We start from the raw sequence: 17,484 nt of genomic DNA, 5'->3' as shown, positions 1-17,484 counted from the left end.
AGCACTTTGAGAGGCTGAGGCAGGCGGATCACAAGGTCAGGAGTTTGAGACCAACCTGGCCAACATGGTGAAACCCTGTCTCTGGTAAAAATACAAAAATTAGCTGGGCATGGTGGCACACACCTCTAATCCCAGCTACTTGGGAGGCTGAGGCAGGAGAATCACTTGAACCTGGGAGGCGGAGTTTGCAATGAGCCGAGGTCACGCCATTGCACTGCAGCCTGGGCAAAAAGAGCAAAACTCTGCCAAAAAAAAAAAAATCAGGGTAGCAGAATTTGAATCATGAGAGAAGAATTCCCAGCTTCAACATCAAAGACATTAACTCCTAGACACTAAGAAGCTGTGATTGAGGCCTAGGATCAGAATCCTCCGGTTAGTCTTGTGATGAATCTTGCCTCCTAAAACCCTCCTTCCCTTTCCCCTGTGAACTCAAATAGAAATGTGCTCTTAAAAACTAGTCACAACGCTCTCACCAGATTCTGTTGTATTCATAGAAGCTTAATACCTATTCTGCCTGCATGTCTTCATTTAAAGAATGAAGGAAGTGTTTATTTGCCAACATGATAAAACTTCTGCAGAAGTTAATGGGGCAAAACTTATAATCTTATTTGTTAATTATCCACTTTAGACTGATACTGTTTTTTTTTTTTGTTTGTTTGTTTGTTTTTTGAGACAGGATCTTACTCTATTACCCAGGTTGGAGTGCAGTGGCACGATCTCATCCTCCCAAGTAGCTGGGACCACAGGTTCACACCACCACATCCAGCTAATTTTTTGTGTTTTTGGTAGAGATGGGGTTTCACCATGTTGCCCAGGCTGGTGTCAAACTCCTGAGCTCAGGAGATTCACCTGCCTTGGCCTCCCAAAGTGCTGGGATTACAGACATGAGCCACCACACCTGGCCTAGACTGATACTTTTTATTGTTTACTTTTAGGGGTTGACTCATAGGCACAATTATAAATCAGTAAATGTTTAATCATTAGCTTTTTGTCTTCCTTCTTACTCCACCTTCTCCATTTTCTATCACTCCATCCTCCCAGCACCAGGTGTTAGGGCTCTTATTCTCTGCCCACAAAATCCTTTAGAATTATATATTGAGGATTTAACTTTCCCGGTAACATTTAACTTTCGGAAGAGGCAAACACTAAAAATGTTGTGATTAATTTAAAGATATGAATTGTGGTGAATTTAAGACATCATTGGAAATGTTGGAAGAGCTGTTAGTACTAATTAAAAAGTACTAATAATCTGCTGCTTGCTCAGACAATGGGCAAAACCTTCTGCACATGTACACCACTTAGGAAAGGCAAGTAAGACTCCAAATGTGAGTAGTGTAAAGTAGCCAGAGAAAACAATAGAGGAGGGGAGAGAAGGCGATATTTCGAATTCAGAACCCCTAAATTCAATGGCATTCCCACATGCTGGTGTGATTAATATTGTTGATGCAATTAAAACTACCTTCTGCTCTTTATTAAGACCAGAATACAAGGAACGGACCTATGATTAGCTGATAACATTGTGGTTTTATCCTTTTTATCAAGTAAGAATATTAGCTACAGAAAGATGTGCTATAAGATATTCCTGGTAAAGACTTTCAAATATGAGTGGGAACTTTATTTTCTTACAATTTCTAAATTATCACCTCACAATCTTAATATGAAATGACTGTGTATGATAAATTGGGACTTCAAATATTTAAAAACAAAAACAAAGGAAAAGACCTTTGTGCACTTTGGTTACCATTCATTCCCTGTTGCTATTTAATGGCAGACAGTAGGGTCCAACTGTATTATCTGTGCCTCTAGATGACCTAACAAAAAGATCTTGAATAGGAGAAAAGGGTTAGTCTGTGTAGAGTTGATGAAAGAAGAGAGTATTAATAGTTTGAGTTATCTCAGTTATGTCCTTTACATATGATATGTGTGTGTTACTTTTTTGCTAGTTATGGATTAAACAAAAGAAAGATTTGATTATTCCTCAGGTGGGAACAGTGCCCAAAGGACATGTTCATATGAGCTCTTCAATGAGATTGTAAATTTCTTGAGAGTATAATGAGAATAACAGCAGCTACAGATATTTATTTTATGCTTCTTCTGTGCCAACAATTCACATGCCATATTCTCACTTAATACTCCGAAAATGCTTTGAGCTAGATATAATTATTATAACCAGTTTACAGATATGGAAACTGAGCCTAGAAGGGTAAAGTAACTTGCCCAAAGCCTCACAGCTGATAAGTAATAAAGCCAAGATTCTAAACCATGGCTGTCTGACTTCAAGGCCCCAACTCTTCACCAAAGAACTGTTCTGCCACTATTTTATATGATTACATACCACAGATTTCCCAACACGATGCCTTGCATGCAATACGAACCAAAATGTATTTGTTGAAATAATACTGCACTGGCTAAAAAATTTAGCCTCAACAGTTTTTGAGAAATTGAAACTGTTAAACTAAGCACTTTTAGTGGTTTCTCAGCAACTGACAATATATTACTTTGAGTGTGATATATTAGAAGTCTAAGTCTGGAGATAGTCCATTAAAAAGGAAAGGTTGAATGTAGCCAATTTGATTGTTCTGGAATCATTCAGTATTTTTTGTATTCTGATAGGTTTATGTCTCTAATTTAATGTAGATAAATACTAAAAGATTACAGAATGATGGTCTTGTCTCATCTTGCTTTAGTGAACTTTAAATTTTCATCACAAAATATTAGGCATAAGTACCTAGAAAAGCTACTAGGAGATAAAAGGTATTTATAAAGATATATGGGTGAAAATCAGCACATTTGATTTGAGAGAAACCTTTCTTTATAAGTAGATGTTATTTCTATTTATAAACAAAAACTATTTCTATTAACTACAGCAGAGAAGAACCCATTTTTAGACTATGCTTTATGATTATAATTACTTGTATTTGGGTTTACTGTTTAACATGTGGTGTAGTGGAAAAAGCTGGACTTTAGAGTCAGTTGGACCCAGGTTTGAAGGTTTTCCAGCCTGACTTCATGACCTTGAGCAAATAGCTCCTGATTTCATCATCCAAGCTGAACTGATGATGCTTGTTTTACGTGTCTGAGTGAGATTATTTACATGAAGTACTTGGTATAGTAGGTACTCAATAAAAACATTAAAAGCCTTATTCATGTTTTTAGAGTTTTTTTTTTTAAAGGACTCTCTTAAAATGACTTTTAATACTTTTCTGGTAAAATAAATCATGATTTAGCTGTTAGGGCTCAAGCATAGTCTTTAAAAATGAAGACATGCGAAACACTCTTAAAGCACTTCATCAAGTCAAGGCAAATAGACCACAAACATCTCTTTTTACTGTGCAGAGTCTGGGAATTGGTCAGCTTAGGTTCAAAGCCCAGCTCATCTCCTACTAGCTATAATGCTTTTGACAAAATTATTTAGCTTTCTGGATGTTTCCTTATCTGTAAAGTCGGGATAATGATAGAATTTATGCCCAGAGTAACTGTGAAGATAAATAACACTTGGCAAATATTAAGTACTCAGTAAATCTTAGCTATTTTCATTAGTTGTATATAAATATATAACTGTGAGTATATTATTTTATTAGTTTGTTTTCACACTGCTGATAAAGACATACCAAAGACTGGACAGTTTACAAAAGAAAGGTTTATTGGACTTACAGTTCCATGTGGCTAGGGAGGTCTCACAATCATGGAGGAAGGTGAATCGCAAGGAGGAACAAGTCATGTCTTACATGGATGGTGGCAGGCAAAAAGAGAGCTTGTGCAGGTAGACTCCCATTTTTTTTAAGCTATCAGATCTCACGAGATTCACTATTATGAGAACAGCATGGGAAAGACCCACCCAATGATTCAGTCACCTCCCACCAGGTTCTTCCCACAACACATTGGAATTGTGGGAGTTACAATTCAAGATGAGATTTGGGTGGGGACACAGCCAAACCATATCATTCCACCCCAGCCCCTCCCAAATCATATGTCCTCACATTTCAAACCCAATCATGCCTTCCCAGCAGTCCCCGAAAGTCTTAACTCATTTCAGCATTAACTCAAATGTCCACAGTCCAAAGTCTCATCTGAGACAAGGCAAGTCCCTTCCGCCTATGAGCCTGTAAAATCAAAAGCAAGTTAGTTACTTCCTAGATACAGTGGGGGTACAGGCATTGGGTAAATACAGCTGTTCTAAATGGGAGAAGTTGTCCAAAACAAAGGGGCTACAGGCCCCATACAAGTCTGAAATCTGGTGGGACAGTCAAATCTTAAAGCTCTAAAATTATCTCCCTTGACTCTATGTCTCAAATGTAGGTCACGCTGATGCAAGAGGTGGGTTCCCATAGTCTTGGGCAGCTTCGCCCCCGTAGTTTTACAGGGTATAGCCTACCTCCTGGCTGCCTTCGTGGTTTGGCGTTGAGGTTCTGCAGCTTTTTCAGGCACACTGTACAAGTTGTCAGTAGATCTGCCATTGTGGGGTCTGGAGGATGGTGACTGTCTTCTCACAACTCCACTAGGTGGTGCCCCAGTAGGGACTCTGTGTGGGGGCTCTGACCCCACATTTCTCTTCTGCACTGCCCTAGCAGAGGTTCTTCATAAGGACCTTGCCCCTACAGCAAACTTCTGCCTGGGCATCCAGGTATTTCCATACATCTGAAATCTAGGTGGAGGTTCCCAAACCTCAATTCTTGATTTCTGTGCACCCACAGGCTCAACACCATATGGAAGCTGCCAAGGCTTGAGGTTTGCTGCACCCTCTGAAGCCATGGCCTGAGCTCTTCATTGGCCCCTTTCAGCCATGGCTGGAACAGCTGAGGAGCAGGGCACCAAGTCCCTAGTTTGCACACAACACAAGGACCCTGGGCCCAGCCCACAAAAATTATATTTTCCTCCTAGGCCTCCAGACCTGTGATGGGAGAGGCTGCCATGAAGACCTCTGGCATGCCCTGGAGACGTTTTTGGGGATTAACATTCGGCTCCTAGTTACTTATGCAAAGTTCTGCAGCAGGCTTGAATTTCTCATCAGGAAATGGAACTTTCTATTCCTATCACAGTGTCAGGCTGCAAATTTTCTGAACCTTTATGCTCTGCTTCCCTTATAAAACTGAATGCCTTTAACAGCACCCAAGTCACCTCTTGAATGCTTTGCTGCTTAGAAATTTCTTCTGCCAGGTACCCTAAATCATCTCTCTCAAATTCAAAGTTCCACAAATCTCTAGGGCAGGGACAAAATGCTGCCAGTCTCTTTGATAAAACATAACAAGAATCACCTTTGCTTCAGTTCCCAACAACTTCCTCATCTCCATCTGAGACCATCTTAGCCTGGACCTTATTGTTCATATTACTATCAGCATTTTTGTCAAAGCCACTCAAGTCTCTGGGAAGTTCCAAACTTTCCCACATTTTCCTGTCTTCTTCTGAGCCCTCCAAACTGTTCCGACTGCTGCCTGTTACCCAGTTCCAAAGTCACTTCCACATTTTTGGGTATCTTTTCAGCAACGCCACCCTCTACTGGTATCAATTTACTGTAATAGTTTGTCTTCACACTGCTGATAAAGACATACCAGAGACTGGGCAGTTTACAAAAGAAAGAGGTTTATTGGACTTACAGTTCCATGTGGCTAGGGAGGCCTCACAATCATGGAGTAAGGTGAAAGGCAAGGAGGAACAAGTCATGTCTTACATGGATGGTGGCAGGCAAAAAGAGAGCTTGTGCAGAGAGACTCCTGTTTTTAAAGCTATCAGATCTCATGAGACTTATTATCACAAGACCAGCATGGGAAAGACCCACCCCATGATTCAATCACCTCCTACCGGGTTCCTTCCACAACACGTGGGAATTGTGGAGTTACAATTCAAGATGAGATTTGGGTGGGGACACAGCCAAACTGTATCAGTTATCAATGTAGAAATTAATGGTTTTAGAAAATTTTACTATTGTGTTCTACAGTTACTTTGTATGAATAAGGTAGAGGATATAAGTAATTTTGCATTACATTTATTTAAAGGAACTCTTAAAATGCAAATATCATTACCATGCAGGCATTAGGTTAGCTTGTGGCCCACTCTGTGGCTTAAGAGCTGATCTTAGTGCCCCATGACACTGGGATCCCAGACATAAAGAGTGTAACAATGGAACCAGGATTTTTTGCATGATATCCAAAATTTACCAGGTGAAAGAGCCTATAGGTGCTTGGTGCTGGTGTTACACACCATTCTCGGGGAGATGAAGAAAATGCTTTCCTAAGATAAACTGTAGCATGGTAATAAATAGTCCTCCTTAAAATGACTAACAGCTCTTATGCTAAAGATGGCAGTCTCTAACTCAAGATATCAATTTTTCAGAGCAAAAAGGTGTAATTTCTCTGCAACTAGACTAGGTTGCTAGTTTGCTGACACCAGAATTAGAATTTGAAAAACAGTAATTTCTGGTACTAAATATTATTTCAGAGAGTCACCTTCCAAATAATTACCCTCCAAATAATCTAAAATTCTTTCTTCCTTGTGCCGCCTGCAATGTATACAGCACTATCTTCTCAATACTGAATTTCCTCATCTCATTCAGCCTTTTTACTATCAAATACAGTGGGCCTCTATGACAAACAGTTGATGAGTCATTCAGTGTCTGCTGAAGAGAAATACAGAACAAATAAGTTTGTTCTTTTCCAGGCCAAAGCTTACTTGAGGATTGCTGTGGAAGTGGTAAGAAGATTGCCATCACCTTCAGAATGATTCCCCAAGTGTCCTGGAAATTTGCCTGGTACTGACATTAAGAGGACCTTTGGAAATCAGCAATGTGGTGATGGAACCTACAGAAATAATAGAAATCATAACTGTTTTATTTCTAAGGAAAGAATGTCTTCAGATCTGATTTGCTAAGCTAAGGTTCATGAAACTTTGATGTATCAATGTTAACTGCTATATTTAGGAATTTTTTGAAAGCTGGTGTGTACCACCTGCAAAGAACTGCATTTTATTTTATTGAATTACCTCTTTAGAAATCATGAGTTTATGATGTTACAAGTCCATTTTGGGAGAGAACTGTACACTTTTTGCAGGACCACAGAGTTAGTAATTTAAATGATATACTAAATTTGTGTATGGGCATAAGTATTATACTAAATTTGTGTATGGGCATAAGTATTATGCCCCCTGACCAGGCAATTTGGACTGTCTTTGAATCCTGTCTTTAGTACTATCTTGGATATGTTCTTAATATGAACCTCTGCTTCTTCATCTGGATCACACCGTACCCCAGACTTAATGAATCTCAGTCTCCAGGAGTGGAGCCTGAACATATGTATTTCTAATAAGACCATGATGATGTTGATGATGACTCTGGTAATCATGGCAGTAAGAATAATAGCTAACATTTAACAAGTTAATTATAATTGTTCTTCCATTTGTGTGAGTGGGTACTATTATCTCCATTTTACAGATAAGTAATTTGAGATATAATTTGAAGGCACTCAACCTTGAGTGTCTTGCTGAGGGTTACTGTATCTAGCAAGTGATGGAGCTTGGATTTGAACTTGAGTAATTCGATATTAGATTCATCTTTTTGTACACCAATGTGCTTTTGTTAATTAAAAAAAGGGGGAGACAGCTAGGTGCAGTGGCTCATGCCTGTAATCCCAGCACTTTGGGAGGTTGAGGCAGGTGGATCATGAGGTCAGGAGTTCAAGACCAGCCTGACCAACATGGTGAAACCCCGTCTCTACTAAAGATACAAAAATGAGCTGGGCGTGGTGGCATACGCCTGTAATCCCAGCTACTCGGGAGGCTGAGGCAGGAGAATCGTTTCAACCCAGAAGCTGAGGTTGCAGTGAGCGGAGATTGTACCACTGCACTCTAGGCTGGTCGACGGAGTGTGACTCCATCTCAAAAAAAAAAAAAAAAAAAAAAGTAGGGGGAGATGCAATATTTAGCATTTCCTCAAACTTTTTTTGGCCATGAAATCCACCTCCCCCTCCTTCTTTTTCAGAGCATTTCATGAAGTTCACATTTCAAATAATACATTTTGAGAAACATTTATCTTGTGTAATTGAAGCTCAAAGAGATAGAGTCAACAACTTTTCAAAGTCAGGTAGCAGATAGTTTTAAAGCTGCAAGTACTGGTAAGTGTGAGCCATTAGTTAATTCTCATTTATAAAGAAGTGGTCTGTCACTTTTGGCAAATGCCTTGACATCTGTTGCTGTACAGTTGTCAACCAGAAAATTAGGCATAGAGTTTCACATTATTATAAGCATGTTTTCACACAAAAACATGTACATTGATGTTTATTGCAACTTTATGTGTAATAACCAAAAACAACCCAGATTTTCTTCATTGGGTAAATGATTAAACAAACCATGGTACATTCATACCATGAGTACTACTCAGCAATAAAAAAAGAACAAACTATGGGTACAGGCAGCAACTTATAATTCCAGAGAATTATGCTGAGTGAAAAAACCCAATTTAGAAAGGTTTTGTACCAAAAGATTCCATTTATATAACGTTCTTGAAGTGACATAATTATAGAAATGGAGAACAGATTAGTGGTGGCTGTGTTAAGGAGGGGGTGAGGATGGGAGAGAATTGGGTGTGGCTGTGAGAAACATGAGGGATCCTTGTGATGATGGAAATGTTCAATATCACAACTATCAATGTCAATATCCCAGTTGTGATATTGTGCTATAGTTTTGCAAGATGTTACCACTAGGGGAAATTGGGTGAAGGGCACATGGAATCTCTGTATTATTTCTTTCAACTGCATGTAAATCTACAATTATCTCAAAATAAAAATAAAAGTTAAAACACAAAGTGCTATATCTGAACTGAAATTTACTGGACCAAATTATACTAATTAATATCATGAATAAAATTATGTGTGGGCGCACTGTAATCATATCACTCTGAGAAGGAAGTAATGACTTAAAGTTTCAGATATTCTTTGTGTATTTATTGTCTACTGAGGAAGAAGAAAATATAGATGATCATTGAGCACTTGTGAATACAAAAAATACTTAAACCAAACTTAACTTTATCCAGAAAAAGAATGACTTAAAGTTGTATGTCATCATTTAATACGTATCATGGGAAAATGGGAAAGATAGTCTTTACTCATAAATACATGACCAAGAGAAGATCCACATATAAAATTCCCTGCCCTCTTCTCCTCCTTCATTTGACTGTTATCTGCAGATGCTTCAAGGAAGTCTACTGAAACAAATGGCGGTTGGAGTATATATGCAGGTTTAGACATGGAGGAAGGACCAGTAGCTATAAAAGAACTAAGCTTATTCTAAAATTTCGCTGCCAACTCGAAAGGTAGACTGAAGTACAGGTGGTTTGCCTGTTTGTTAAGGAGTGATATTTATTTTCCATTCTTCACATCTCAATAGAGTGTAATTAAAAGACTGATATTTTGAAAAGATGAACAAAATTGGCAAACCTTTAGCCAGGCTCATTAAGTAAAGAGAGAAAGAAAGATGACATAAATCAACAAATCAGGAATGAAAAGGAGACATTATTACAGACATGAAAAGGACAATAAGAAAGATTACAAACACTTTATGCCCATTAAATCGAAGACTTAGATGAAACAGACAAATGCTTTGAAAGAAACTACCAAAGCTCACTTAAGGAATAGATATATTCCTTTAATACAATTTATGACTGAGTAGTCATAAATTACTTTTAAAAATATAATTTGTGTTAAGAACCAACAAAGAAAACTCTAGCCCCAGATGCCTTTACTGTCAAAATCTACTCAACACTGAATGAAGGAACAATACCAGTTCTACACAAACTTTATCAGAAAATAGAGGGGGCACTTTCCAACTCATTTTGTGAAGCCATCAGTACCCTAATATGCAAACCAAAGACAAAGACAATACAAGAAAAGAAGAATACAGACAAATGTTCCTCATAAACATAGACACAAAATTCTTCAACAAATCTTAATTGAATCCAGCATTATATAAAAAGGATAATACATATGACTATGAGGTCATTTTCCTGGGAATGCAAGGTTGGTTCAACATTTGAACATCAATCAATGTATGACAGATTCAAGAAGAAACAGTAAAGCAAAACAGATTAAAGAAAAAAAGCATGTTTATTTGAATAGGTATAGACCAAGCATATAACAAAACTGAACATTCATTTGCAATAAGAATTAGCAAACTAGAAATAGAAAACAACTTTTTCAACCTAATAAAAGGCATCCACAAAGAACCACAACTAACATCATTGCTGATGGTGAAAGATCCACTGCAAGGCTGTCCAAGCTCACCATTTTATTCATTATCATACCTAAGGTCCTTCCTAGGGCAATAGAAAAAGAAATAAAGGCATATAGATTAGAAAGGAAGAAATAAAACCATCTCTGTTCACAGACAAATTGATTGTCTATGGAGAACATTCCAAATAATATGCAAAAAAGCAACTAGAACTAATAAATGGATTTAGCAGAGATGCAGTATGCAACATCGACATACAAAACCAATTTTATTTCTGTGTACTATCAATAAACAATTAGAAATTGAATGAAAAAAGTTCGATTTATAGCACCCAAAAAACCATGAAATATTTACATGTAAATATAATATGTAAAAGATCTGTTATTCTGACAACTACAAAACACTAATGAAGAAATCAAAGAAAATATTTAGGTGGTGAGACATACCATGTTCAAGGTTTGGAAGACTCAACATGTTTAAAATATCTATTCTCCCCAAACTGATCTATATCCAATGTGATTTCTGTCAAAATCCAACAAGACTCTTACTGAAATTGACAACTTGATTCTAACATTTTCATGGAACTAGAGAGTGTCCAGAATAGCCAAATTATTTTGAACAAAAAAAGATTAAAGTTTAGGAACTTACACCACCTGATTTGAAGACTTTTTTTGTTTTTTATTTTTTGAGATGGAGTCTCACTCTGTCGCCAGGCTGGAGTACAGTGGCACGATCTTGGCTCACTGCAACCCCTGCCTCCTGGGTTCAAGTGGTTCTCCTGCCTCAGCCTCCTGAGTAGCTGGGACTACAGGCATGCATCACCACGCCCAGCTAATTTTTGTATTTTTTAGTAGAAACGGAGTTTCACCATGTTGGCCAGGAAAGTCTTGATCTCTTGACCTTGTGATCTGCCCACCTCGGCCTCCCAAAGTGCTGGTATTACAGGTGTGAGCCACTGTGCCCAGCCTGAAGACTTATTATAAAGCTACAGTAATCAAGGCAATGTGGTATTGGTCTAAAGATAGAAATATAGATCCATGGGACAGAGTTCAGAAACAGACATACACAGATATAACTTGATTTCCAACAAAGGTGCCAAAGCAATTCATTGGAGAATGGATGACTTTTCAGCACTTATGCTTGAATGGTGAGACATCTTTTTACAAAGAAATAAACCTTGCCTCCTTCTAGATCTAAAAACACATCAAAATGGATCATAGACCTAAATATAAAATCTAAAACTATGGCACTTCTAAAAGAAAAACATAGAGGAAAATCTTCATGATCTTGAGTCATGCAAAAATAAGACGCAAAAATCCTGATTAAACAATAACAGAAAAAGTAGATAACTGGTATTTCATCAAAACTAAAATTTAACTGTTTGAAAGATGCAGTTAAGAAAATCAAAGGCAATTTATAGACTAGGAGAAAACATTTGTGAAACATGTCTTATGAAGAGTTTAAAATGTATAAAGAATATGTACAACTGATTAATAAGACAACCCAATTTAAAATGGGTGAAGGATTTGAATAGACACTTTGCCAAAGAAGAGATATCATTGACAAATCACATGAAAATGCTCAATGTTTTTAGTGATTAGGGAGATGCAAATTGAAACCACAATGGGATACCACTACAAAGCCACTAAAATTGCTATGATTTAAAAGATTGGCAATACCAAGTGCTGAAGACGATGTGGATCCACTGGAAATCTCATACCCTGTTGGTGGTAATGGGAATGTAAAATAATGCCACTTTGGAAACAGTCTGGCATGCTTTTTTTTTTTTTTTTGGACACAGGATCTCTCTGTTTTCCAGGCTGTTTGCAAACTCCTGGGCTCATTCAGGTCTCTCACCTTGGCATCCCAAAGTGTTAGGATTACAGGCATAAGCCTCCATGCCTGGCTCTGTTACACTCTTTTTAAAGAGTTAAAAGGTGCACATACCCTATAATTAAATATTATGCTCCTAGATATTTACCCAAGACAAAACAGACACATATTTGCATGAGGGTTTACACACATGTTCCTATCAACTTTGTTTATAATATCCAAAAGCTGGAAACAACTCCAATATGCATCAAAAGGTGAATGGGAATGTCCTGAATGGAAGATCATCATGGCGGATAGGAGGCAAAACTAGATTGCAGCTCCGGCTCAGATGGACAGAGCAGCATGCAGAGGCTCGCATTGTGAATTTTAGCTCCAGAATGACTGCAAGAACAAACCAGGAATTGCAATAAGACCCACAGACCCTCTGAAGGAAGCAACTGCTTCTGCAGGACCCAGGAGACACCCCTAATATTGTGAGTGCCCCAACTCCAGAAGTGGGAAAGAGAGATCCTCCTCTCCCAAACACATACTCTTACTGGGGAAACGGAAGGTCTGTTTGCAGGAGAAGTCTCCAACCTTACCAGGAGCTGAGTCAATTTAGAGAGCCAAGCGAAATACAGGGGTAGAGGAAGCAGCAGGAAAGGTGCTTGGAGTTCGCTGGGTCCCCAAGCAAATCATTCCTGCCTGTCACCACAGAGATCCATCAGGAGGGTGGCCAGAGGCATGGGAAAATGCCACAGGGAGAAGGAAATCTCCAGCTGAACTTTGAAACAATTTGACCTGGGCAAGAAGCCTCCTAGCCATAACTCAGGGGAGGGCGTGAATATGGTGTGCAGACTCCACAGGTAGGAGAAGACCCAAGCCCTTTTCTTTCTCAGCTTAGGGGCAGGTAGCCCAAGGCAAGTTCTCAAGCCCTGTCCGCCCACTGCCTGGAAACAGACTCAGGGCTGTTGCGGGGGACACAGTGGGAGTGAGGCTGGCCATTTGGATTGTCTGGGAGCTGGGTGAGGCTTGTGACTGCCAGCTTTCCCCTACCTCCTTGAAAACCTACATGACTCAGCAGAGGCCAGCCATAATCCTCCTAGGTACACAGCTCCACTAACCTGGGAACCTTGCTCCCATCCCCCATAGCAGCCACAGCGAGACCTACCCAAGGAGAGTCTGAGCTCAGACATGCCTAGCCCTGTCCCAACTTGATGGGCCTTCCCTATCTACCCTGGTAGCTGAAGGCAAAGGACATATACCTTTGGGAGTTCTAGGGCCCCGCCCATTGCCAGTTCCTCTCCATACTACCACAGCTGATGCTCTCTGGGAAGTGCCACCTCCCAGCAGCAGGCCAACCAGCACAAAAATAGAACATTAAACCGTCAAAGCTAAGAACCCTCAGAGAGTCCATTTCACCCCCCTGCCACCCCCACTGGAACAGAAGCTGGCATCCACAGCTGAGAGACCCATAGACAGTTCACTTCACAGGACTCAATGCAGACAACCCCCAGTACCAGCTTGGAGCTGGGTAGACTTGCTGGGTGGCTAGGTCCAGAAGAGAGATAACAATCACTGCAGCTTGGCTCACAGGAAACCATATCCATAGGAAAAAGGGGAGAGTACTACATCAAGGGAACACACCGTGGGACAAAAGGATCTGAACAGCCTTCAGCCCTAGACCTTCCCTCTGAAAGAGCCTACCCAAATGAGAAGGAACCAGAAAACCAACTCTGGTAATATGACCAAAAAAAAAAAGGCTCTTTAACACCCCCACCCAAAATCACACTAGTCCACCAGCAATGGATCCAAACCAAGAAGAAATTCCTGATTTACCTGTAAAAGAATTCAGTAGGTTAGTTATTAAGCTAGTGAGGGAGGTACCAGAGAAAGGTAAAGCCTAATGCAAGGAAATTCAAAAATAATACAAGAAGTGATGGGAGAATTATTCAAGGAAATAGACAGCATAAAGAAAAAACAATCAAAACTTTAGGAAAATTTGGACACACTTATAGAAATGCAAAATTCTCTGGAAAGTCTCAGCCATAGAATTGAACAAGTAGAAGAAAGAAATTCAGAGCTCAAAGACAAGGTCTTTGAATTAACCCAGTTCAACAAAGACAAAGAAAAAAGAATAAGAAAATATGAACAAAGCCTCCAAGAAGTCTGGGATTATGTTAAATGACCAAAACTAAGAATAATCAGTGTTCCTGAGGGAGAAGAGAAATCTAAAAGTTTGGAAAACATATTTGGGGGAAAAATTGAGGAAAACGTCCCCAGTCCTTGCTAGAGACCTAGACATCCAAATACAAGAAGCACAAAGAACACCTGGGAAATTCATTGCGAAAAGATCATCACCTAGGCACACTGTCATCACTTTAGCTAATGTTAAGATGAAGGAATCTTAAGAGCTGTGAGACAAAAGCAACAGGTAACCTATAAAGGAAAACCTATCAGATTAAGAGCAGATTTCTCAGAAGAAACCCTGCAAACTAGAAGGGATTGGGGCCCTATCTTCAGCCCCCTCAAACAAAACAATTATCAGCCAAGAATTTTGTATCTAACAAAACTAAGCATCATATATAAAGGAAAGGTACAGTCTTTTTCAGAAAAACAAATGCTGAGAGAATTTGCCACTACCAAGCCACCTCTACAAGAACTGCTAAAAGGAGCTCTAAATCTTGAAACTAATCCTGGAAACACATCAAAACAGAACCTCTTTAAAGCATAAATCTCACAGGACCTATAAAACAAAACTACAAGTTAAAAAACAAAAGCAAACAAAAACAAAAACAAGGTACACAAGCAACAAATATCATGATGAATGGAATGGTACCTCACATCTCAATACTAACATTGAATGTAAATGGCCTAAATGCTCCACTTAAAAGATACAGAACTGCAGGATGGATAAGAACTCACCAACCAACCTTCTGCTGCCTTCAGGAGACTCACCTAACACATAAGGACTCACATAAAATAAAGGGGTGGAAAAAGGCATTTCATGCAAATGGACATCAAAAGTGAGCAGAGGTAGCTATTCTTAGGTCAGACAAAACTTTAAAGCAACAGCAGTTAAAAGAGACAAAGAGGGACATTATATAACAGTAAAAGTCCTTGTGCAATAAGAAAATATCACAATCCTAAACATATCTGCACCTAACACTGGAGCTCCCAAATTTACAAAACAAGTATCAATAGACCTAAGAAATAAGATTGACAGCAACACAATAATAGTGAAGGACTTCAGTATTCCACTGAAAGCACTAGCCAGGTCATCAAGATAGAAAGTCAACAAAGAGCAATGGATTTAAACTATACCTTGGAACAAAGGGACTTAACAGATATGTACAGAACATTTCATCCAACAAGCACAGAATACACATTCTATTCAACAGCTCATGGAACTTTTTCCAAGATAGAGGCCATAAAACGAGCCTCAATAAATTTAAGAAAATTGAAATGTTGTCTCTCAGACCACAGTGGAATAAAACTGGAAATCAAATCCAAAAGGAACCTTCAAAAACATGCAAATACATGGAAATAAAATAAACTGCTTCTGAATAATTATTGGGTCAAAAATGAAATCAAGATGGAAATTTAAAAATTCTTCAAACTGAATGACAGTAATGACACATCCTATCAAAACCTCTGAGATACAGCAAAGGCAGTGCTAAGAGGAAAGTCCATAGCCCTAAATGCCTACATCAAAAAGACCGAAAGAGCACAAACTGACATTCTAAGATCACACCTCAAGGAACTAGAGAAACAAGAACAAATCAAACCCAAACCCAGCAGAAGAAAGGAAATAACCAAGATCAGAGCAGAGCTAAATGAAATTGAAACAAAAAGCAATACAAAACATAACTGAAATAAAAAGCTGGTTCTTTGAAAAGATACATAAAATTGAAAGACTATTAGCAAGATCAACCAAGAAAACGAGAGAAAATCCAAATAACCTCATTAAGAAACAAATCAGGAGATATTACAACTGACACCATTGAAATACAAAAGATTATTCAAGACTACTATGAACAGCTTTATGCACATAAACTAGACAACCTAGAAGAGATGTATAAATTCCTGGAAAAATACAACCCTCCTAGCTTAAATCAGGAAGAATTAGATACCCTTAGCCGACCAATAACAAGCAGTGAGATTGAAATGGTAATTTAAAAATTACCAACTGAAAAAATCCAGGACCAGATGGATTCACAGCAAAATTCTATCAGACATTCAAAGAATTGGTACCTATCCTTTTCTCACTATTCCACAAGATAGAGAAAGAGGGAATCCTCCCTAATTCATTCTGTGGAGCCAGTGTCACCCTAATACCAAAACCAGGAAAGGACATAACCAAAAAAGAAAACTACAGACCAATATCCCTGATGAACATAGATGCTAAAATTCTTAACAAAATACTAGCTAACCAGATCCAACAACATATCAAAAAGATAATCCACCCTGATCAAGTGAGTTTCATACCAAGGATGCAGGGATGGTTTAACATACGCAAGTCAATAAATGTGATACACCATGTAAACAAAATTAAAAATCACATGATCATCTCAATAGATGCAGAAAAACCATTAGACAGAATCCAGCATCCCCTTATGATTAAAACTCAGCAAAATCAGCATACAGGGGACATATCTCAATGTAATAGAAACCATCTGTGACAAACCCACAGCCAACATAATACTGCATAGGGAGAAGTTGAAAGCATTCCCTCCGAGAACTGGAACAAGACAAGGATGCCTAGTCTCACCACTCCTCTTCAATATACTACTGGAAGTCCTAGCCAGAGCAATCAGACAAGAGAAAGAAAGAAAGGGCATCCGAATCAGTAAAGAGGAAGTCGAACTGTCACTGTTGCTGATGATATGATTGTTTACCTTGAAAACCCTTAAGACTCCTCCAGAAAGCTCCTGGAACTGAGAAAAGAACTCAGCAAAGTTTCCAGATACAAGATTAATGTACACAAATTAATAGCTCTTCTATACACCAACAGTAACCAAGCAGAGAATCAAATCAAGAACTCAACCCCTTTTACAATAGCTGCAAAAAAAAATACTTAGGAATATGCCTAACCAAGGAGGCAAAAGACCTCTACAAGGAAAACTACAAAACACTGCAGAAAGAAATCGTAGATGACCTAAACAAACGGAAACACATTCCATGCTCATGGGTGGGTAGAATCAATATTGTGAAAATGACCATACTGCCAAAAGCAATTTACAAATTCAATGCAATCCCTATCAAAATGCCACAATCATTCTTCACAGAATTAGAAAAAACAATTATAAAATTCATATGCAACCTAAAAAGAGCTTGCATACCCAAAGCAAGCTAAGCAAAAGGAACAAATCTGGAGGCATCACACTATCTGATTTCAAACTATACTATAAGGCCATAGTCACCAAAACAGCATGGTATAGGTATAAATCAGGCACATAG

General features: G+C 38.7%; 1 protein-coding gene across 6 annotated transcripts in view; it reads left to right on the top strand.

The window, feature by feature from the left end:
* NUBPL (NUBP iron-sulfur cluster assembly factor, mitochondrial) overlaps nucleotides 1-17,484 on the top strand; it is a 352,593-nt gene that overhangs the window by 256,933 nt on the left and 78,176 nt on the right. For 4 of the 6 annotated variants that reach the window (XM_055291598.2, XM_063645950.1, XM_055291596.2 and 1 more), the window contains one exon: nucleotides 6,655-8,791. The exons of the other annotated variants lie outside the window; for them this stretch is intronic. In XM_055291598.2, the coding sequence (XP_055147573.1) occupies nucleotides 6,655-6,717 (63 nt within the window). In that variant the 3' untranslated portion in view covers nucleotides 6,718-8,791. Of the gene's footprint in view, nucleotides 1-6,654; nucleotides 8,792-17,484 lie in introns of those variants that run through there. 6 annotated transcript variants of the gene reach the window in all.

The sequence above is a fragment of the Symphalangus syndactylus genome, chromosome 9 (assembly GCF_028878055.3).
Source record: "Symphalangus syndactylus isolate Jambi chromosome 9, NHGRI_mSymSyn1-v2.1_pri, whole genome shotgun sequence".
NCBI classification, from domain to species: Eukaryota; Metazoa; Chordata; class Mammalia; order Primates; family Hylobatidae; genus Symphalangus; species Symphalangus syndactylus.
This window is presented reverse-complemented; position numbering and strand designations above follow the sequence as displayed.